This window comes from Stomoxys calcitrans, chromosome 4 (genome assembly GCF_963082655.1).
Source record: "Stomoxys calcitrans chromosome 4, idStoCalc2.1, whole genome shotgun sequence".
Lineage (NCBI taxonomy): Eukaryota > Metazoa > Arthropoda > Insecta > Diptera > Muscidae > Stomoxys > Stomoxys calcitrans.
Window position 1 is genome coordinate 100,520,580 of NC_081555.1, and position 22,805 is coordinate 100,543,384.

At 40.0% G+C, this 22,805-nt stretch overlaps 2 protein-coding genes across 4 annotated transcripts; one reads left to right on the plus strand and one right to left on the minus strand.

Moving 5' to 3' along the window:
- Positions 1-2,970: 2,970 nt before the first annotated feature.
- LOC106083228 (cyclic AMP response element-binding protein B) lies at positions 2,971-22,620 on the minus strand. 3 transcript variants are annotated; one of them, XM_013246131.2, is made up of 5 exons: positions 21,836-22,620; positions 21,575-21,727; positions 10,359-10,506; positions 3,917-4,060; positions 2,971-3,822 (listed from the first exon to the last, which is right to left on the minus strand). In XM_013246131.2, the coding sequence occupies exons 1-5, from the start codon at positions 22,133-22,135 to the stop codon at positions 3,611-3,613; spliced, it is 957 nt and encodes a 318-aa protein (XP_013101585.2). In that variant the 5' UTR covers positions 22,136-22,620; the 3' UTR covers positions 2,971-3,610. The 3 variants fall into 3 exon arrangements, with proteins under 3 accessions (XP_013101585.2, XP_059224271.1, XP_013101586.2); XM_059368288.1 differs by having other exon boundaries at positions 10,359-10,530; XM_013246132.2 differs by lacking the exon at positions 3,917-4,060 and having other exon boundaries at positions 10,359-10,530.
- On the plus strand, positions 12,780-13,782 carry LOC106083230 (lectin subunit alpha). Its single transcript, XM_059368289.1, has 3 exons — positions 12,780-13,165; positions 13,266-13,377; positions 13,445-13,782. The coding sequence occupies exons 1-3, from the start codon at positions 13,031-13,033 to the stop codon at positions 13,735-13,737; spliced, it is 540 nt and encodes a 179-aa protein (XP_059224272.1). The 5' UTR covers positions 12,780-13,030; the 3' UTR covers positions 13,738-13,782.
- Positions 22,621-22,805: the final 185 nt, after the last annotated feature.

Genomic DNA, 22,805 nt, shown 5'->3' on the forward strand with positions numbered 1-22,805 from the left:
AGATACCAACAAACGTTGTAAGTTGTTGTTGTTGTAGTTACATTTTCATGTGGAGGTGGCGACTCTCGTCAAGCTCCTGTAGGTGAGCAAACTTGTTCCTCTCCAAAGAACCGATCGCCGCGGAAACAGGGTGGCCATTGAATATTTAAAGGCGCCAATATCCCGCCTTGTCATATCGAGCATCATAGGCACTCAGTACTTGTGCAAGAGCCGGTGCTGCTTGGCCTCTCACTGAGACTCTCCGCTCGATAACGCTGATTGTCCACGCTGCTGTTGCAGCTACTCCGTATGGTGCATTGCACTATCCACAACCTGTGGACGCGCCTGGTAGCTCGCAGCTAAGCTTCTCGTGACAGCAATAAACACCACACAGATCGTACCTCAATGTTCGGCTATATGGTGCTCACAGCCATCCCGTGCTGGACAAACGTTTGCGTATCTGCTTCTGAAATGTCCGGACACTTTACAGAGAAGGTGTTGTTGTTGTAAACGTAGCAGTGTGCTATACACTGAGGAGACAGAGAAGGTGTATACTGCACTGGTGCATGTATTGAAAAAGTACAAGGCAGACATTATCGCCTTAGAGGAAGAGTGATGGATCTGGAGGGGTGTCGCACCAAAACCAAAGGGGATGGACTATACTATAAGCTGCTATGATACAAGACATGAATTTGAAGGAGGCACCTTAAAGCCAAATTCTTTAATATCAGTCTCATCTAAGCTAATGCCCCAACAGAAGACAAGGACGAACACACCAACGATATATTTTAAAAACTATTAAAACTCTAATGCCAAGATAGGGAAGGGATAAAATAACAAAGGTAAGCTGTATGACGACGATAGCATAGTTTCACAACGACTGCGTTGGCTAAGTCATGTTGTCAGAATGGATGAAGAAGCCCCAGCAAAAAAGTTTTTTGAAGGCAAACACGGTGGTACACGGGAAGACCAATAGCCCGATGGAAAGGTCAAGTGTTAGGAGACACCTCGAAACTTGGTTCAGAGATTTTAGAATGAGCGCATTAGATCGAGGCGCTTGGAACGGTATTCTTGTGTCCAAATGCTGTTGTCTGCTACCAGTAGCAACGTGCCAGGAAGAAGAGTTTTTGGGGATAAAAGGAAAGAGCAGAAATACGTATTCCGCAGAAAGAGATGGGAAATAGAAAGATCTGGAAATGAGCGAATTGATATGTATATGAATTAGAATAAATTCTGGAAATTTTACCAAAGAATCAAACATCAAACCTATGGCTTTGGTAAAGGGACATTCTCCTGCAGAGACAAAGTTAGAAATCTGGTAACAAATGCTGGCGGCTATTGGCAGCTAAGAGAATACAGCAGAACCAATCCCTGATGATGGTTTAGTATGTATACCTCTTATTCGAAATGAGTTCCAAATTGTAGTGAACCGACTGAAAAACAACGAAGCAGCAGGAACCGAAGGGTTGTTATCTGAACTTTTGACAATCTGAAGAGACATATGCATCACCTCTAAATATGGCTCGTAGAACACATACCCAACGATTGGAACCGACACAAGAAGGAGAACAAAATAAGCCTCCTTCCCATCATATACAGGATACATTCGAGCCTGCTCTTTGAGTGCAAATAATCTAAAATCAATGACATCATTGGGCCCTATCGATGTGGCTTTAGACCTGGTAAATACACCGTAGGGAGAAAGATCTGGAAATGAGCGAATTGATATGTATATGAATTAGAATGAATTCTGGAAATTTTACCAAAGAACCAAACATCAAACCGATGGCAGCACATACCGAAGAGTTACTATCTGAACCATTTGAGAACGAAAAAAAAACATGGCTCGTAAAACGCATACCCAATAATTGGAATTGCATACTTTTTTACAATTTGCTTAGTAGCTGAATGTTCACAACACTGATACTGACAGCACTTGACAAAAATTTCCAGTATTATACTAATTTTTATATCAAGGTTTTTATCTCCTGGCAACGCAACTGCAGTTAAATTGCAACCCATACTCGACCCATGTGTAGGGAAATGGAGAAGGAAGGAACAAAGATTTTGTGCTGGCCTATTTTTACGACAATCAGTTGCAAAATATGCCTAATAGGTCGATTACGGATTGCAATCCAACTTCAGTTGCGTTGCCAACGGATAAATTTGTTATAGCAATGTCCATTTCTGCATTGAAATGTATGCATTTTTACAATTTATTTGATAGTTGAACGTTCAAGACCCAGATATAGAATGAAACTGACAACAATTTTCAACTTCAACTTTGTAGGCAACGCAACTATAGTTGAGTTGCCTTCCATAATCGACCTTTAAAACTTTAAAAATGCCTAAATAAGGCGATATCTTTGTATGGAGCCAATTCCAGAACGTCGTTTACAAAACATGGCTTAACATCCTAACTTGAAAATGTCCGCCCCCAGAATACTTCTACATAGCGACATTTTTCAAAAATGTAATTTTTAAATTTCCCTTTACTTTGAAATAGCTATTCCAATATATACACAAAAATCGTTTGAAACCATTAGGTAATATCTACAACAAAGTTATACAAAATGGTCATTAAATTACCCTCGAAGAAACAAAAAAAAAAATATACAAAAACTAAATTGCATGCTGTTATCCGAATAAAAAAGAAAAATTTGGTACACTTTTTGTTTTGATTTGAAATCTTACAAAAATAATACACCAAGTTTTTATTTTTGTGGGAGGGAAAGGGAAACCAACCGTATGCCAGAGAGTATAATGAATTTCTTAGGCCCTAGAAAGGTTTCATAAGGACCACATATGCATGGTTTTGAGGGGGGAGGAGAATATTGAAAATCATCATTAAACATTTTTCTACACAGTGGTGTGGTCTTAAAAAAATTAATAAATTATATATGCCAGTGCACTCTGGCAACAAATTAGAGCCTTGCTCACAAAAATTCCATAGTCTACAAAAAAAAAAAAGAAGTAACTCCTGCACACTACTAAGATGTTTTCCTTTCTTACATTTCTTTTGACTATTTGTGTTTTTTTTTCTGTTCTTACTTTTAGACAAAAAAAAAACAATTTGGAGAGGGGCGAGAGTAAAAAAGTAATTAAATTTCTAATCAGGTTCACAATCATTAACAGCCGAGGTAGTGGGCCTTATGCAAGAAATTGGAGCAGTAAGGACTGCGGCCGTTGGACTTGAAGTTGGTGTAGTGCAGATCATTACCACACTATCTTGTTTTTGTTGTTGTTGTTGTTGCTGATTGGCATCCTTCACCAGAGCTTTGTGTAAAAGCAGCGATTTTCGTACATCTAGAAAACGAGCATTGACTGCTGGTTGTTGTTGTTGTCGTTGCAAGGTTATAACCGACGTCGTTGGCAATTGTTTAGATGTAGAAGAGTTTGTCATAATACCACTTGGGGCTTTATTGAAAACCAATATGCTTTGCTGCTTTACCACTACGGCATTATCGTTTCTGCCTTCGTTATCTTGGAATATTTCTTGGAACTCTTCTTGATCTTCAGGGGGTATGGGAAAATCGTTTTTGTTTTCGCCGCCATCTTCGTCGTCACCTTCACTTTCACCACCATCAGTAATGCTGCTAATGTTGTCGTCTAGTGTAGAGTTTGGTCTGTCTCAATCATTTTTGGTCTGACAATAAAGCTCTTTGAGCGATTTAAGCTCTTCTATAAGAGCCTTATTTTGGTTTTCCAGCACCGCCACACGATTCTCCAGGCACTTGATATATTCCTTCTTTTTTCGGCGACATTCCCGGGCCGCTTCACGATTCTTTTGCAGGCGTATCTCTCGCTTTCGCGTTTGATCTTCGGGTACCATGACATTGTTATCTGTAAGTAGCAATGAGAGAGGGAGAAAATAATTTTTTTTTTATAAGAAAATTTAAAAAAATTAGAAAGAAAACTAAAAAGGTTTAATATTTACTAGAAAATGTCATCCTATTGGATAAATAATATGTTGACGTATTCTCTGCAGGTAAATGTATTAAGGTACCAGGTGCGGGTCCTGCCGAACCAGTTGCCAAGGCGGGTATACCAACATTATCAGACATTTGTAAATTTGTTCCACCTTTTCGAATTTTCACGAAATTCACGTTTTCATACATTCATTCATTTAGTCAGTCAGTTGAGGGAATTAACAAGTTTTTTTTTGTTTGTTTTTGGTTTTGTAAGAGTTTCAACATAATAATTGGTTGTTGTAGTAGTTGTAAAAATTATAGTGTTTTCATATTTTGAAGTTGTTGTTGTTGTTGATGTTCGTTGGGGAAGGTTCAAATTCAAAAAGGATTCCCATATAATGAGGAGAAAATGTTTTTGTTTTTTTTTTTTTTGGAAAAAAATAAAAGAAGAAACATAAACATAAATTCAAATTAATAGTCGTTTTTTCCTTTAATTTTTCAAAAAAAAACAAATCTTTAACAAATAAATAATTTTTGCGATTGTTGGCTGGGTTAGTAAAACATTTAACGGTCTCTATATTTAGATGAGATTTTTTTGAATTTTCTAGGTTTGATGAAGACAAGCATTGATTGATTAAGTGTTTGAGTGGGAGAGGGGCGGGCGGCATGTTTTAGTATGAAGGCCCCCGCACAATTCAAAATGTACAGATTTGGTGTTCATTAAACGAGGTGTTGTTGTGTAGGCAGCGATTAGACAGATGGGAGTATAGAGGGGGTGTTAGTTCTTTTGTTGTGATTGCTACTAAGGGATTACAATTTAGTTTATACACATCATAGGCTTTAGCTTGCAATTTAATAGTACTACATAGGCGGGGTGGGGAGTGAAACATATGATGCTTTTTTGCTTTAGCTCATCACCCATCAGACAAGACAAATGTAGCCGGAGAGACCAAGAAGTAGCTATTTTAAGAAACTCCCTGCTCCCCCTCTTAGCTTTTGGCACGAAGAAGCATATGATTGTAGTGAAGAAGTTATGTAAGTGTCTTAAAGTGTTGTTTGGGGGTGCATGACAGCAACAATATACTCTCTCAGGTGATTTCTTCTTTTTCTTCTTATTCTTCTTCTTTTATCTCTTTTATATGTGAGATAGCTGTAGGTTATGATCTGACTTTGATTGAATGCTTTGCTGTATGAAAATGTGGTGTGTGTATGTTGAGGGTGTCTTGAGTGTGCATGTGTTTTGTATGCAATGTAACAGTTAGAGTAGTAGTATGTTTGTAGTCATGTGTTCTTTTTACGAGTAACTCTTACAACGTTTCTCTTAATTGAAGGCTAAAATAATGAATATCGAAAACGTGATTTTTGCTGACTATGGTGGGCTCATACAAATTAGTTCTTAATCCCTTACTGAATTTTTCAGTAATAAACAAGTGAAAACGTGTTAAGTTCGGCCGTGACGCAATTTGCATACCCTCCACCAAAGACCCTTAATCGTCAAATTGGTCTATATAACAGCTATATCCAAATATAGTCCGATCTGAACCATATTAAGGTAGAAGGCATAAAACAACTCACTGTTTTAAATTTCAGCGATATGGGGTAATAAATAAAGCTTTTATGGGCTTCAAACCCTTAACCGGCAGATCGGCAGTTATATGTAAATACAGTCTGATCTGAAACATATTTCGTTCGGATGTCGGGAGGCTTAAAAACATCTCACTGTTTCAAATTTCGGCGAAATCGGGTAATAAATAAAGCTTTTATGGGCTTCAGACCCTTAACCGGCAGAACGGTTTATATGGCAGCTATATCTGAACCATATTTGAAATGAATTCTAGGAACCAAACAAGGATGATAGAGAGACCGGTTTATATGGGAGCTATATCAGGTGATTGACTGATTTGGATCTTATTTGCCACAGTTGTTGGAAGTCGTAACAAAATATCGCATGCCAAATTTCAGCCAAATCGGACAAAAATTGTGGCTTGTATGGACTTAAGAGGTCAAATCGGGAGATCGGTTTGTATGGGAGCTATATCAGGTTATAGACCGATTTGGACCGTACCTAGCATAGTTGATTTGGACCTTATATGCCACAGTTGTTGGAAGTTATAACAAAATAGCAAATGCTAAATGTCAGCCAAATCGGACAAAAATTGGGGCTTATAAGGGCTCATGAAGTCAAATCGGAAGATCGGTTTATATAAGGTTATATGCCGATTTGGTCCGTACTTGATACATTTGTTGAAAGTCTTGACCGAAGATAACATGCAAAATTTTAGCCAAATCGGACAAAATTGCGGATTGTAAGGACTTAAGAAGTCAAATCGGGAGATCGTTTATATGGGAGCTATATCAGGTTGTAGATCGATTCGAGATCAACTCAGAACGTCGAGACGATCAAGAATTTAAATACTTTGTGGGGTTTTAGACGAATATTTCGAGGTACTACAAAAGGAATGACTAGATTAGTAGACCTCCATCCTTTGATGGTGCGTATAAAAACCATACGACAGGACGTTAAGACATCGTTCAGAATTCTTTCAGAAATGTCGGAAAAAATTCCTACAGATATATAGTCCTAAAATCGTTCACAATTCTTTCCGATGCGTCGGATGAAAAAAATTAAAAAACAAAATGTATGACAAGACATTCAGAACTCTGTCAGAAATAAAAAATCCCTCAGAAAACCAAATAGAATTCGGTACGTTTTCGGTAAGATCTTGTCGGAAGAGTTCAGAGTTTGTACAGAAATGTCCAACATCCGAAATTTGGTTCACTAGGAAGCTGCACCGACCAAGAAGTGAGATAGATGAAAGGCATTCATCCAGCGTGCAACAACAACATTAACTTGGTGCAACGAAAGCTTTATCTAATCTCACAACGTACGATCGTACGACTGGTGGCTGGAATCGCAATATATGGCAACAGCACGGGATAGCAGTGAGCACCACACAGGTTGGAATATGGAGGTCCGATTAGTGTGGTGTTCATATCAAGAAAAGCTTAGCTGTGAGCTACCAGGCGCGTCCACAGGTTGCGGATATCGGAATGCTCCCTATGTAGTAGCTGCAACGGCAGTCGGGGACAATCACCGATATTGGGCGGAGAGTCTCAGTGAGAGGTCGGGTGGCACTTACTTTTGCATAAATACTGAGTGCCTATGATGCTCGATATGACAAGGCGAGTTATTGGCGCCTTTAAATAACCAATGGCCACACTGTTACTTCGGCGTTCGATCCTTTGGACCGACACGAGCTTGCTCACCTACAGGAGCTTGACGAGGATCACCACCTCCACATGAACATGTGGCTACAACAACAACAAAGGCATACTCCATTCAGAAAGAAGAAGGAAAAGGAAAAGGAAAGACGTAAGTGTGTGCTAACGATAATTTTTTTAATTTCATTTTTATACCCTCCACCATAGGAGTCTTAATTTCGACATTCTGTTTGTAACTTCTCGAAATATTCGTCTAAGACCCCATAAAGTATATATATTTTTGGTCGTTATGACATTTTAAGTCGATCTAGCCATGTCCGTCCGTCCGTCTGTCTGTCGAAAGCACGCAAACTTTCGAAGGAATAAAGCGAGCCGCTTGAAATTTTGCACAAATACTTCTTATTAGTGTAGGTCGGTTGGGATTGTAAATGGGCTCTTTCGGTCTATGTTTTGATATAGCTGCCATATAAAACGATCTTGGAACTTGACTTCTCGAGCCACTAGAGGACACAATTTTTTCCGATTTGGCTGAAATTTTGCATGAGGTGTTTTATTATGACTTTCAACAACTGTGCTGAGTATGGTTGAAATCGGTCTATAACCAGATATTGCTGTAATATAAACCTATCTGGAGTCTTGACTTCTTAAGCGTCTAGAGAGCGTAATTATTATCCGATTTGGCTGAAATTTTGTCCAACGGCTTCTCCCATGATCTTCAACATACTTGTTAAGTATGGTCCGAATCGGTCTGTGGCCTGATACAGCTCCCATATAAACAGACCTCCTTATTTTACTTCTTGAGCCACTAGGGCGCAATTCCTACTCGAATTGCCTGAAATTTTACACAATGACTTCTACTATGGTCTCCAACATTCAATTCAATTATGGTCCGAATCGGACTTAACTTGATAAATAGTTCCAATATTAAATCAATTATTTTCTTTTATCCTTTGATTGCCTAAAATGAGGTATCGGGAAAAGAACTCGACAAATGCGATCTATGGTGGAGGGTATATAAGGTTCGGCCCTTTCGAACTTAGCACGCTTTCACTTGTTTTTTGATGATTTCACATATAATAAGATTTTGCAATCTTTTTAATGTATAAAGTTGCGTCCGAAAATTCTACCAACGAATCAAACATCAGGTACAGACAAATCCTTCAAAGAAGGAAATCTCGTAGCAGATACAAATAGTGTGCTTAGGATATGGAAAGAACATGTTTCCAGCTGTTAATATCCGATAGTGGTATACCGCAGAGCAAATCCCTTATGATGGGATATAGAAGACTTTGCAGGATGACGCTTGCTAATACACGTTCCCTAGAGTAAGGTAGGAAAGAACCTCTCCGAACCGTTGAATACCAAACGCAGACTGGTCCATAAATTCTACGAAGAATCTTTCTCTCGAATACTCCTAGCATTTCCTCATTTGCTTTGGCAAGTACCTTTGTTTCGGACACATATAACATCACGGGTAGTATCAGTGTTATTTTCGCCTGTCGAGAGTTGGCTTTGTTCCTGATATTAATTCACCCCATGCCATATGGACATACACCTATGTCAGTAATCGGTTTGTTGTTCGCTCTCAATTCTAAACGTAATTTCGAAAAAAGAAAATTTAAGTCAGAAACTATGTGCTACTTCGAAAATCCCTAATTATTTTCATACCACGCCCCGTAAGTTTTTTGTTTGGTATTGTGTCTTCACTTAAATGAGGATGTCTGTTAGCCGCGAAAGCCGGACAATGACATAGGAAATGCTCCAACCATGTTGAAAGCTCTGGAATAGAGGTATCATCTGTTTTCCCTCAATCATCTGTTTTCCCTTTATAAAATCAGCTGAACAGCCAGAACTCACCGTGCCAAATTTCATCGAAATCGGATGAAAAATGACTAATTTATTGCCTCAAGATTTTAAGTCTGGAGATCGGTCTATATAGCGGCTATATATAACTTAATTCCGATTTTTTGAGATCAGAAGATCAGGTTTATTATATTGTTTGGAAAATATTTTTATACCCAAGATATCTGCAAAATTATAAATACCCAGCTTTTGGGTATAAATGGGTAAATACCCTGGTATTTACCCAATTTACCGGGAAAATACCTTTTGGGTATTTACCCATCGCACTTCTTTATTGATGGGGAAATTTGCATTGTGGCATACATAAAGGGGAAAGACCAAAACTCCGATAGAAAGAAAGACATCTCAAAACCAGGCAATAGAAATTGTAATAGAATCGCAGAGGACCGAGAAGCTTGGAAATCTATTCTATACTCGGCAAGTGGAACAAATGTTATGTCTGTGATAGCCAACTAAGTAAGTAAATAAGTCTTCATTATCAGCTCAAAGGTAAATTAATGTATTGTTGTTTGTCGCCCAGTGTATGTTACCGAAAATTTCGCTAGAGCTGCGTACTGGCCTTTAACAGAATGCATTTTGACTAATGAATCGGATATGTGGCAACAAAACTATAGAAAAATCAGTATCGGACTAGCACTCTACTAAGACAGGGTCCAACTAGGCGCTTTTTATTGACTTGGTATCAGGGCCAACCACATACTTGTTTTATAATATCGCGAGTGTTCAATCAAATTTGATATTGTCTCTAACAATCAGAATAGTTCATTGCTAATAATATCAATATGAATGACCATGTATTAATTACAAAATGAGACACACAAAAAATGCAATAGAAATGCAAATTATAATAAATAAATGAGATGCTATTATGCATAGGATATTATGTTTGTTAAAGAATTTTGCTTAATAATCAAAAAGTCAGTTACAAGAAACAATGAATTGATGAATAATGATATTCTCTCTCCTTGCCTCTCTCTTGCTCTCTTTCGCTGTGAATACTTGACGTATATTTGAAACTCAATGGCGGCGGTGATTGTGGGTTTGCGGCTGAGGTGGGTATTGATTGGTGTGAGGAAATAAAACGAGCGTAACACAAAATGTAATAGCAGTAAATATAAAGAATCTTGTGTAAATGATGAGATACTTTTTTGGTTTTGCAATGAATCGAAATACGTTTAGGTTTTATTTCCATTTAGTTTGATTTGGTTGTGGTGGTATTGGTGGCAAACTCGATGATGATCAAAGACAGTAAACAAATTGCATTTGTTAACAGCGATAAAAATGTTTTTTAATAGATGGTGGTATATATGAAATGTATATGTACATAGACAAACTGCAGCTGTAACTTTCTTCAATGGCATTTCAAGATATTATTAAAATTACCTGTTATATCGGGTCCACTGATTTCCGAATAGATTTTATTATACGATGGTCTTCGTGTAAGTTCCCTTCGGCCGCGTGGTGAATCGTCATCGGTGTAACTATCTTCACTGTTTGTATCGAGGGGGTGTGTATTCGGTTCAGGTTTAATCTTGCAGGGAAAATGTGGAGGAAGCTTCAGTTATCATTTTGCAAAAGTTATTTTTTTTGTATTTTTTTAAATTGGTGTTTAATGGTGACAGTTGGCGATACAATGGTGGTGGTATGGTTGTTGTAATATGTTCGATTGTTGTATATGTTTTCGGGGTGGAAGGGGGAAAATAAAAAAGGGTTATAAAAAATGTTTATTTTCAATTAGGATTAATGCAGGTTTATTTTTACTATTATGTTTATATATATGTATGTAAATATTGTATTGGGTTGCCCAAAAAGTAATTGTGGATTTTTTAAAAGAAAGTAAATGCATTTTTGATAAAGCTTAGAATGAACTTTTTTTCTAAACTAACAGCTGATAACTGACAGAAGAAAGAATGCAATTACAGAGTCACAAGCTGTAAAAAATTTGTCAACGCCGACTATATGAAAAATGCGCAATTACTTTTTGGGCAACCCAATAGTTTAAAGGGCAATAACGTTCTAATATTGTGTGTACGAGGTGAATTATTTTTCTTGTGTTTACCATAAATCCAAAAACTTAAAGTTGATAAAAAATTTAATTGCAAATATATTCCTTTACAAATAAAAAAACATTTTTAACGAATATTTCTTATTTACAGAAAAGAAAAACAAGAGGAGTCGCAATAAGGTTCTTAGTGACAATTTTGTCAAATTTTTTTTGGTAATGTAATTTTGGAGTATGGGGTGTATAGGAAGACTGATTACATGTACAAATGTACATGTCGATGACTGAGTAACAGGATTGGTACTGTGTGCTTGCTGCTTTAACAAAACTGTTATTGTTGTTGTTCTAGCAGTTTATTGTGTTCTATCTTTTGTCTGCTTGATTCTGTTGAGGGTCAAGACCCAGGAACTTTGCGCCTAAGATGGGGTGCGTCCACAGGGATCTGGGTCTGAGTCGAGTAGGTCTGGCCGGGCAGTTAAACAGGTGATGTGTATCATGCGGTCACTGGTTACAATCGGGACATACATCTTGCACGTCGGCATCAATCCTTGCTCTGTAGGAGTTGAGGCGGCTGCATCTGCCGGAATGTAATTGAGTCAGAATTACTCTGGTTTGTCGGGGGTGGTCAATTTCTTCAGGTGCAATGGGAGACGGTCGTTCTCCAAGGACTACATTCACCCGGTAGCCGTTTACCGCATCTGCTACTACCGTGTCTGCATGATTGTTGTCTAGACCTGCTTGATATGCCGCTTGATCTAGAGGTTCTCTCTTGTAGCGCTGAAACTCAAGCTCTAGATCATGTAGATCTACCTTAAGGCTTCTGGGCGGTGGATATCTATTCACAAGATTATGATTTGGATGGTCTCAACGATAACAGCCCAAAAGATATTGCTTAGACAGCATGTTGTTATGTCTTCGCACTGGTAGGATCTTTGTCTAATGATGGAGGTGGTTCACATGAGGACTAAGGAGACAACCCGTCGCAGTTCGCGAACGGCATTTTGACAGATCTGAATACCGACCAATTCCTTTGTACGTGGTCAACAAGGTTTCTTTGTCCCCCAACCCAAGTGCTGCCAGCAAGTGACTTTAGGACCATGTTTCTACTTTTGACTTTATCGCAAATTGCTGTGGCATGTGGGGAGAATGTATAAGAGCTGTCAAATGTGACGCCAAGTATTTTGGGACACTTGATGATCGGAATCATTTCTCACTGATTATTTTTGGGGCTACGCAAAGCCACCGTAGCGCAGAGGTTAGCATGTCCGCCTAAGACGCTGAGCGCCTGGGTTCGAATCCTGGCGAGACCATCAGTAAAAATTTTCAGCGGTGGTTTTCCCCTCCTAATGCTGGCAACTTTTGTGAGGTACTATGCCATGTAAAACTTCTCTCCAAAGAGGTGTCGCACTGTGGCACGCCGTTCGGACTCGACTATAAAAAGGAGGCCCATTATCGTTGAGCTTTAACTTGAATCGAATTGCACTCATTGATATGCGAGAAGTTTGCCCCTGTTCCTTAGTGAAATGTTCATGGGCTAAATTTGCAGAAGTTATTAAATTTTCACCGGATTTTCACGAAAGGGGTTTACATATATATCCGAGGTGGTGGGCATCCAAAGTTCGGCCTGGCCGAACTTATTGCCATTTTACTTGTTTTTAATTGCAATGTTTTTCTTAAATAAAAACAAAAAAAAAATGACGATGTCTCTTTTTGAAAAAAAAAAAAAAACTTTTAATGTTTTTCTATTTGTTATAGAAACAGATTAACCTATGGTCGGCAGCCGGACAGTATCCTATTGTATGGATAATTTTCTCATTTCAAAATTTATTTTGTAAACAAGTCATTGTTTGCCAATGGTGCTTTAGAGCTGTTGAAAAAAGCGTTGATAAAGCCAATTATGCTCGAGACTGTAATGCGTGTTGGGGTGTTGTTTTGGCATCTGTGTTTTATCCAATGGGAATTTCCAAACCGATAAGACCAAACGGATATGTAGATATAAAAACAACACAATTTCGAGGAAACATCTTCATTCGTCTCATAACAATCGTTCAAAATGGCTGGCAGCTTATTCAACTTTAAATGGGTAGTAATTCTTTTGGCTATTATAAAAGTGACCAAAGGTACGCCTCATGATAAATGGCAGAAAGTGGATGAAGCTGGCAAAATATTCATAGAGCAGGAACAAAAGGTATGAAAAAAAAAAAAATAACAAATCTAATATAACGAACCTAAAAACCCATAAAATATACTTTTAAATTAAAAAATATTCTTTTTAAATCTAATTACAGTTTACTTGGTTCGAAGCCAACAATGAATGTGCCATACGAAATATGACCTTAATTGCTGTGGATACATTTGAGAAAAATCAAGTCATCGATTCATTGTTAAGGAAAAAATTTCGTAAGTGTAATGTCCAAACTTAGCTGCCTCACTTATCAAACACTCCTTTCGTTTTGCCTTATTTTAGCTGTTTCTCCAAATTTATGGATTGGTGGCAGTGACCTTGGTCAAGAGGGCAAGTTCATATGGTCTTCCACAGGCAAAAGTTTCGAGTTCACAAACTGGCAACACCAGCAACCTGATAATAGTAAAAATGATGAACATTGCGTCCATTATCGTATCAATTCCGACTTTGAATGGAATGATGCACAGTGCTGGGGTAAAATGGGCTTTATTTGTGAGGAAAATCGTTTCTTGATGGAAGCCCGCCGAGATTTGGAAATTAAGAAAAATTTCATAGAACAATTGTTTTCATTGTAACTTTTTGGAAAACAAATTAAATAAAGGACAACATTTTTTATTATTTTTGCTTGTAGTATCTGCATACTCAAAGATGACATTGAGAAAAAAACCGCTATAGACCTAGGATGATCCTCCACCCTATCAGAAAAATAAATAAGGAGCATCGAAATGTGAAATTAGTTGTTGGATACTAAGCATGTCGCAAAAACACCCATGTCCAAACTGAAACTTTAGTAGACGACATGGGAGTGAGAGCAGAGACAACGGAGGACATGTTGAGTCTATTGATGAAAACCCATTTTCCACACGATACGAAGGGACTCACGGAGACACCGAATTCTTGGAATAATGACGCTGATCGAAGGTTTATAATTACGGAATTTATGGTGAAGAAATGCTTGAGGAGCTTCGAACCATTTAAGTCACCCGGACCCGATGGAATATTTCCGGCGTAACTACAGACAGAGGCAGACTATGTGGCGCCTCGTCTGGCTAAAATTTTCACAGCGCTGATCGAAGGTTTATAATTACGGAATTAATGGTGAAGGAATACTTGAGGAGCTTCAAACCATTTAAGTCACCCGGACCCGATGGAATATTTCCGGCGTTACTACAGATAGAGGCAGACTATCTGGCGCCTCGTCTGGCTAAAATTTTCACAGCGCTGATCGAAGGTTTATAATTACGGAATTTATGGTGAAGGAATCCTTGAGGAGCTTCAAATCATTTAAGTCACCCGGACCCGATGGAATATTTCCGGCGTTACTACAGACAGAGGCAGACTATCTGGCGCCTCGTCTGGATAACTTTTCACAGCGTGCCTAGAACTTGCATATACTCCGAAAGCCTGGCAGGAGGCAAGGGTGGTGTTTATACCCAAGTCCGGCAAGGGAAGTTGTGCAACACCAAAGGTCTACAGACCCATAAGCCTTACGTCCTTTCTACTCAAAACCATGGAACGTATTGTGGACACCATGATAAAGAGTAGGACATCCAGCGAACTGCTTAAATACAAACAGTATGCCTATGTCAAGGGAAGGTCGGTGGAGACTGCCCTGCCCTGCACGAGGTTGTGCATAAAATAGAAGAATCCTTCGATGCCAAAACGTACACACTGACACAACAGCGGACCGACACTCTGATCCAAACCTTAGACCAATGCCGGGTGGACCCGGCCCTTAGGGACTGGATAAACCATATGCTAAGGAACAGATTGATAAATTGTGTGTGTCATGACGTAAATATAAGGGGTAAAGTGGCACAGGTCATGCCACAGGGAGGCATTTTATCGCCACTCCTATGGGTGACCACCATAAATGACCTATTACGGATGCTGACTGAGGAGGGGTTTGAACCCGTCTGCTATGCAGACGATGTTATAATACTTCCAAGAGGTAAGAATCCGAACGAGCTATGCAGAGGACCGAAAGTGTCTTGCATATGGCATATGACTGGGCTAGACCCAGAGGTCTCAGTGTTAACCCAAAGAAAACTGAAATATACCTGTTCACGAGGAAGACGAAGGTGGGCCAATTTAACACACCATGTTACCTCAATAAGACGACTTCGATATCTGACAAGGTCAAATACTTAGGTGTGATCTTGAACAGAAACTGAAATGGAAGTGTCCCATTCAGGAGCGTACTGAGAAGGCTCACAGATATTGGACACTATGTAGATGGGCCGTAGGCTCGAAATGGGGCCTGAATCGGAGAATAGTCCACTGGCTCAGGAGCGTGATTAGACCACTACTTACTTACGCCTCAGTAGGTTGGTGGACTGCTATGGAGAAAAAGTGCAACATAAGGACCATACACCAGGTTCAGAGAACACGTTGTCTTGGCATAGGCGGAGCGATAAGGACCACACCCACTAGGGCCCTGGAGACTATTCTAGATATCCGACCCATTGACATACAGATTAAGTGGGAGGCAGCCACTGCGGCTATGAGACTTAAGGCGATGGGAGAAAGGATTGAGCATGGGAGCAGCTCATACCATCGCGGTATAATCGAGGCGACGATAGGAAACCTGGAAGGAAGGGAAGAGGTTTCCGAACGGATAACTGAGATGAACCTTGAGGTCGAGTGCGGGGCACTGCTGCCATCGGCAGTCTTGGATTGACGGAACCCTAGTATTGCCATCTGGAAGATCATGTAACACGGATGGATCAAAGCTAGGGGACAGAGTGGACCCGGCAGTTTACATTGAGAACCCAGGGACTGAGATCTGTTTTAGACTGTCTGACCATAATACGGTCCTGCAGGTGAAGATCCGGGCGATCAAGGAATGCGTGCAGTGGTGTGGTTCTAACGCGAGGACGTCGAGTCTGAACATCTTTGCAGACAGTAAAATTGCCATAAGGGCAATAACAACCAGGACGGTAAGGTCACGAACAGTCTTGTAGTGTAAGAAGGAGATTAACGCCTTCTCTGAGGATGCCAAAATCCGCATCGTTTGGGTGCCGGGCCATAACGGAGTAAGGGGAAATGAAAGAGCAGACGATTTGGCAATGAAGGCCAGAGGACTGCCGTCAATGAAATTGGTTAATCCAAAGCTTTTCGGGTAGACGCAGTCCGAGTTAAGGGAGTGGGCTATGTAAGCGGGTGCAATATTGTGGAAAAGCGAAACGGTCGGTAGGATGGCGAAAATCCTATGCGGGAGATCCAGGTCGTGAGAAGACGAGACTATTACTGAAAGGAAGCAAGAAGGAGGTCAGTATAGCTATTAGTATCATAACGGGACACATAGGACTATGAGCTCACTTATGTAAAATCGGTGCGGCAAGTGATAGCATGTGTAGGGCATGTGGGGAAGATGATGAGACGCTGAAGCATTTACTTTGTCACTGCCCGACTTTCGCGTCTAACAGATAGCGGCATTTAGGTGGAGACACAATACCAGCCATGAACCAACTTAGGAGAATGGTATTGAAAACAATTAAGGATTTTGTAAGTAGCAAGGAATTCCTAACTTAAAATTTTCTCTTTAGAGGTTACTTTATAGATTTTAGAGCGCACAACAAGCCGATTACTGGCTAAGGTGTATGTCCATAGTGGCATGGGGCGGATTAATATCTGCACCCTCTTTTCAACCTAACCTAACCTACAAAATATTGCATGAGATGTTTTATTTGATGTTCCAATATGTGTGCAACATTTCATAAAAATCGGTTCAGATTTAGATATAGCTTCCATATTAAATTTTCATACTTTACGACTGATTTCTTTACCTTATTTGTCACAAAACGTGTTTTTCAATATCTGTCAATTAATGATTACACATTTCTTTGTAAACGGTTATCGATAGACGTCATTCATCGAAAAAAATCAAATGATATTTATTTTTCAGCCATGACTGATGGTTATGTGTACATGTGACGAATACACCTTTGTTTTCACCACTACTATTACAATGACCAGACATGAGATGTGCCATGTCTCAACTCAGCAATAGGTGATGGGAAATTAACAACAGTATCGATACTATCGATATTTATTATTAAAACTATCGAAAAATATCGAATGTTGTGATTATCGACAGTTCGCCAGCTCCACGTCCACGTATAACGTGACAGTCCGCCACGGAAACGAAGTCATCCACCATGACTATAAAAAGGAAATTTCGACTTTCGATTTTTTTTAAACAAGCAAGTCATATAAATTTTCCCTTATCTTTTCGCAGATAATTTTGTAGTTTTATTTTTTCTATACTCAAAATTTGTTGTGTAAAAAATCAAATCCCTAGAGAGCTTTTTTATTTGGAGCTCTGAAAAAGTGGATTGATAAAGCCAATTATGCTTGAGACTGTAATGTGTGTGGGGGTGTTGTTTAGGAATCTGTATCCTAAGGGAATTTCCAAATCGATAAGACCGCAACGCTATGTAGGTATAAAAACAACTTCACGGAAACATCATCATTCGTCTCATAACTATCGTTCAAAATGGCTGGCAGTTTATTCAAATTCAGATGGGTACTAATTGTGTTGGCTATAATCAAAGTCACAAAGGGAACGCCCTATTATAAATGGCAGAAAGTGGAAGAAGCTGCCCCAATATTCATAGAGCAGGAACAAAAGGTATGTAAAAAGTTGAATTCACCGAAATAGCAATAGACTATTCTTTTAAATTGAAAAAATATATCATCTAATTTCAGTTCACTTGGATTGAAGCCAACGATGAATGCGGCGTACGAAATTTGTCCTTAATTACTGTGGATACAATTGAGAAAAATCAAGTCATCGATTCATTGTTAAGGAAAAAATTTCGTAAGCGTTTAAAATGGCCAAACCTAGTTCCGTAGCTCATTAAATATCATTTTCGTTTTGCCTATTTTTAGATGTTTCTCCAAATTTATGGATAGGTGGCAGTGATCTTGATCAAGAGGGCAAGTTCATATGGACTTCAACAGGCAAAATGTTTGACTTCACAAATTGGCAACACCAGCAACCTGATAACAGTAAAAACGAAGGACATTGTGTCCATTATCGTATAAATTCGGACTTTGAATGGAACAATGCTCCGTGTTGGCGTAAAATGGGCTTTATTTGTGAAGAGAATTAATGACTGTCCGCTTTTGCCCAAAATTTGGAAATTAAGACAAATTTCATGGAGCGATCGTTTTCATTGCAACGCTTTTGAAAAATTTCTAAAAAAGAACTAAATCAAAAAAAAATTATTAACTTTTTCTAACTGTAAATGGGTTTCCAACAAGTGGTGTTATTTTTAATCAACCGGTATTTCGGTAGCTGTCACTTTTGAAGCTTTTACTCTTGGACATTTGACATAAAGAAATAACGCGATTATTAAAAAGCATTTTTGGGTCTTCGTGAAACATCTTATCGGACTGCAATACAGCAAAATTGTGGCATCTGGGGCTCGGAAAACCCAAGAGTTATTGATGAGAAGCCTCTCCATCCTCATCGCGTGACCGTTTGGTGCGTTTATGGCCCGGTGGAGTCGCTGGACCTTATTTTTCTAAAAAGGAGGATGGTGTGTTTGTAACTCGGTGCGGTTTATGGCCCGGCGGAGTCATTGGACCCTATTTTTCTAAAATGAGGATGGTGTGTTTGTAACTCTGTGAGGTTGAGGCAGTTTTTATTAGTGAATCAGCAAGAATATCGTTGTTTGAACAATATTTACGTACGATTACTCCTTTGGATACGTAGTCCTTAACAAAATGACATTTAATGCTGATATATTCGGTCCTGTTATTTAGTTTAAATCCATCTTCAATTTTGAAGCAACTGTCGATATCATTGTGTATGGTAATAGGGCCATTTATTTTTATGCCAAAATCGATCAATAATTCTTTCAGCCATAGAGCTTCTTTTGTGGTATCAGCTTACGCGATAAAATCGGCTTCGGTTGAGGATAATGTTACACATGTTTGTTGTCGACATGCTAATGACATAACCGCTCCATATCGGCAATTTATGGCTATTTAAAGTAGGTTAGGTTTAGGTGGCAGTCATTACGACGATTGACATAAATATCATCTCAAACAGCCAGGCGGCCATTAAATCCCTGGAGAACGTATTTCTGAACACAAAAACCGCCCTCAACTGTCGCAGATCTCTCAACGCGGTGGCTGAACAGTTCAAAATTCACCTGTTCTGGGTGCCGGGCCACAGAGATATCCCAGGGAATTCTAGATCAGACGAGCTTGCGAGACTAGGAACTAACTTACACTCCAGGGACACTGGAATCTGTGGGTATGCCTCTAGCGACATGTAAGCCAAGTTTTCAGGAGCAGGCCTGAAGGGCAATGAATGAAAGATGATCACAAAGAGAGAGCATTCCAAAACTATGTGGCCTCATCTAGACTTAAAGAGGTCTACTGCTTTGCTGTCATTGGCTAGAACAGACGTCTCAGTCATTGTGTCCGTCATGACAGGTCATTTTCTAATCGGAAACCATGCTGACAGACTAAAGGTTGCCAGCAACGACTTTTGCAGACCAGGCAATGTTAAAGGACGGTCCTCGTGGCACTGGACCTATCGAAGGTATTCGTCAGCCAAACTTTTTGTGGACATCGCCAACACGTCCCTCCAATCAGTTCTGAAACGCTGGGTAGCGATTTTTCGTGTGGTAGCCAGTCGTTTGCGCAATTTAGGGATAAGAAGTCGAAATACCGAAGAGTGAACCAGGGAATTCCGCAAGGCGGGCTGATATCTCCGGCACTGTTTAACCTTCACCTATCCTTTATTAACCCCCTCCAGACGGCATAGAGATCGTATCATATGCGGAAGATTGTATGATCATGACATCAGGTCACCAACCATTGATGACATTTGCGATAGGTTAAACGTCTACCTCAACGAACTTGCCGCGTATTTAGCTGCAAAAAATTTAAAGATATCTGCAACCAAATCTTAAACCACATTCTTCACTGCAAATCCGCTTGAAGTGAATAATGAGCTGAATGTGATAGCCGATGAAGAAACGATTCCAACCATCAAGTGTCCCAAAATACTTGATGTCACACTTGACAGCTTACACATTCTCCCAACGTAGCACAGCAATTTGCGATAAGGTCAATAGTTGAAACAAGGTCCCCAAGTAGCAGCACCCCAAGTGCTGCTGGCAAATGACTTGGGACATATCAAGCTCGTCTAGACAACACTCATGAAGACACGTTGGCAGATGCGGTAAGCTACCGGGTAAAGATAGTCCTTTTCATGTGGAGGTGGTTATCCTCGTCAAGCTCCTGTAGATAAGCAAGCTCGTTCTGGTCCAAAGGACCAATCGCCGCAGAAACAGGTTAGCCATCGGTTATTTAAAGGCGCCAATAACTCGCCTTGTCATATCGAGCATTGTAGGTGCTCAGTACTTATGCAAGAGCCGGTGCCGCCCAGCCTTTCACTGAGACTCTCTGCTCAATATCGCTTATTGTCAACGACTGCCGAAGCAGCTACTCCGTATGGAGCATACCACTATCCTTAACCTGTGGACGCCCCCTGTAGCTCGCAGCTAAGCTTCTCGTGACTGCAATGAACACCGCACAGATCGGACCTCAATGTTCCAGCCTGTATGGTGCTGACAGCCATCCCATGCTGCCCCTATTACGATCCGGAAGATGCAGCCGCCCCAATTTCTACAGATCATGGATTGATGTCAACGTGCAGGGAGTGTCTTGGAACCTCACGACACACGGCACCTGTTTAACTTAAAACATCCCTCAACAAAATCAAGCAGACGAAAGGCAGAACACAACACCCTGCTACAACAACAAAAAGCACGTTGCGGTCCATAGGACCGATTGCGGCGGCAACATGATGACCAAAAGCCATATCAAGCATCATAGGATCTCAGCATTTAATCAAGGGTCGGTGCCGTCCGGCCTCTCTAGATACCGCTGATTGACACTGCGACTGCATTTGCAGCTAAGCTTCGCGTCATAACGACGAGAAGGAGTTTGAGACGGGCGAGTACCTTTTCTGCCACTACCCATGGCAGCTGGTTGTACGTAACGGATTAGCCCGATGGAGTCTTTCATCGGCAAGGGCTACCGCCGCAGTGTACAACACACTGCTACAACAACAACCAGGAGAAGACTTAGATAATGTATGAACACCGGGGCATTACCTCCATGTCATGTCTTGTCATGCTGGAGTTCTGTAGAGGCCTGAATTGGCACTCACCGGCGGTTGTACTAAAGTGTACTTAGTTTTTGGATTCGATAGCAAAGATAATATATCTGAAATTTGTGTTTTAAGTTTTTGGATTTTGGTATTTAAGTGAGGCAACGAATTCTTTGTGTGCATCATTCAAAAGTTTATAATTTTTTTTAATGAAGCGGAGAAATGCTATGCAGCATATAGTTGTTTGGAAGAATTTGGTTAAAAAAAAAACTTACTTGGACAGCATTGCCTGATGTTGTGTGTATAACTGTGGCATTGTTTTTATATACAACGGTGCCCTTGGGTATGGCAACATGTGTTTGTGAATTATTACCGGCCGCCGTTTGTATAACAGACGATTGATTGGCAGCCTGTATAACCGACTGAACCTGAAAATAAAAATCGATAACATCAGTGAGTCTAGTACAGGAGGGGAGAAGGACGGCGATAAGGACAATATGCCATCATAAAACAAACAAAAATTATATTAAACTCACTGGCAAACTATGTGGATTGGGTAGATATTGTACAACGTTGGAGGTGGTTGTTAGGGCAGAATTAGCCGCCAGGGCTGCTGCTGCGGCTGCCACCGATATTGATACGGGGACTGATGATTGGCTAGGAGGTTGTACACTATTTGAGTTTGTCAGATTCATTTGTGTGGCTTGTACCGTGGCAGGTTGTTGTAAAGATGTTGATAGATTGTGACCGCCGCCACCGCCAGTACTACCACCACCGCCCGATGTGTCGTCTATATTGTTTGAGGAGTTGCCGTTCTCCTCAACGATGCTGTCCATTTTTTCAATTTTCAACAGCACCGTAACGTCTTCCGACAACTGCTTCAGTTTGACTAGAATCTTGCGACTATCTTCCTGGTCCTCTTATACCACCCTCGGTGTGTTTTCCTTGTGTTTCTATGCACAGTGCAGGCACGGGGGTTGGGGGTGGGATGGGCTCTCGCACTCCCCTTAAAAACTAAACAGGTGATGATGAGTGACGTCTTCGTCGTAGTCGTCTTTTTTTATATTCCGTATCCAAATCTGGGGTGTGTGTGTTCTGCTGTACGCCAATGTGGTAATTGGCTACACACCACAATTTTGAATTGCCTACCTTAGACTGGCTCGAATTTAATTAGACGGGGACGTAATCGGTGGTGATTTTGCCTAGGTTTCTTATACAGCGGTGGTTTTGTTCCTACTGCCGAGGTCCATATAATGACGTAATCTTTTAAATTATCCAGTTTGAACTTCAATTTAATTAAAAACTAAAATTGAAAAGAAAAAAAAAAGAAAATTTATAGCTATTTGGAGCAAAATTTCGATCATTTTATATTTTTATGTTGAAAAAAATCAAAAGGCTTGAATAAAAACTATGCTGTTGCACATTTAGCATACAAATGCCGCAACTTGTGGCTTTTGACCGCCTTCAACCACCACCAGCACCAGTGTTGTTGTTTTATCCATTCAC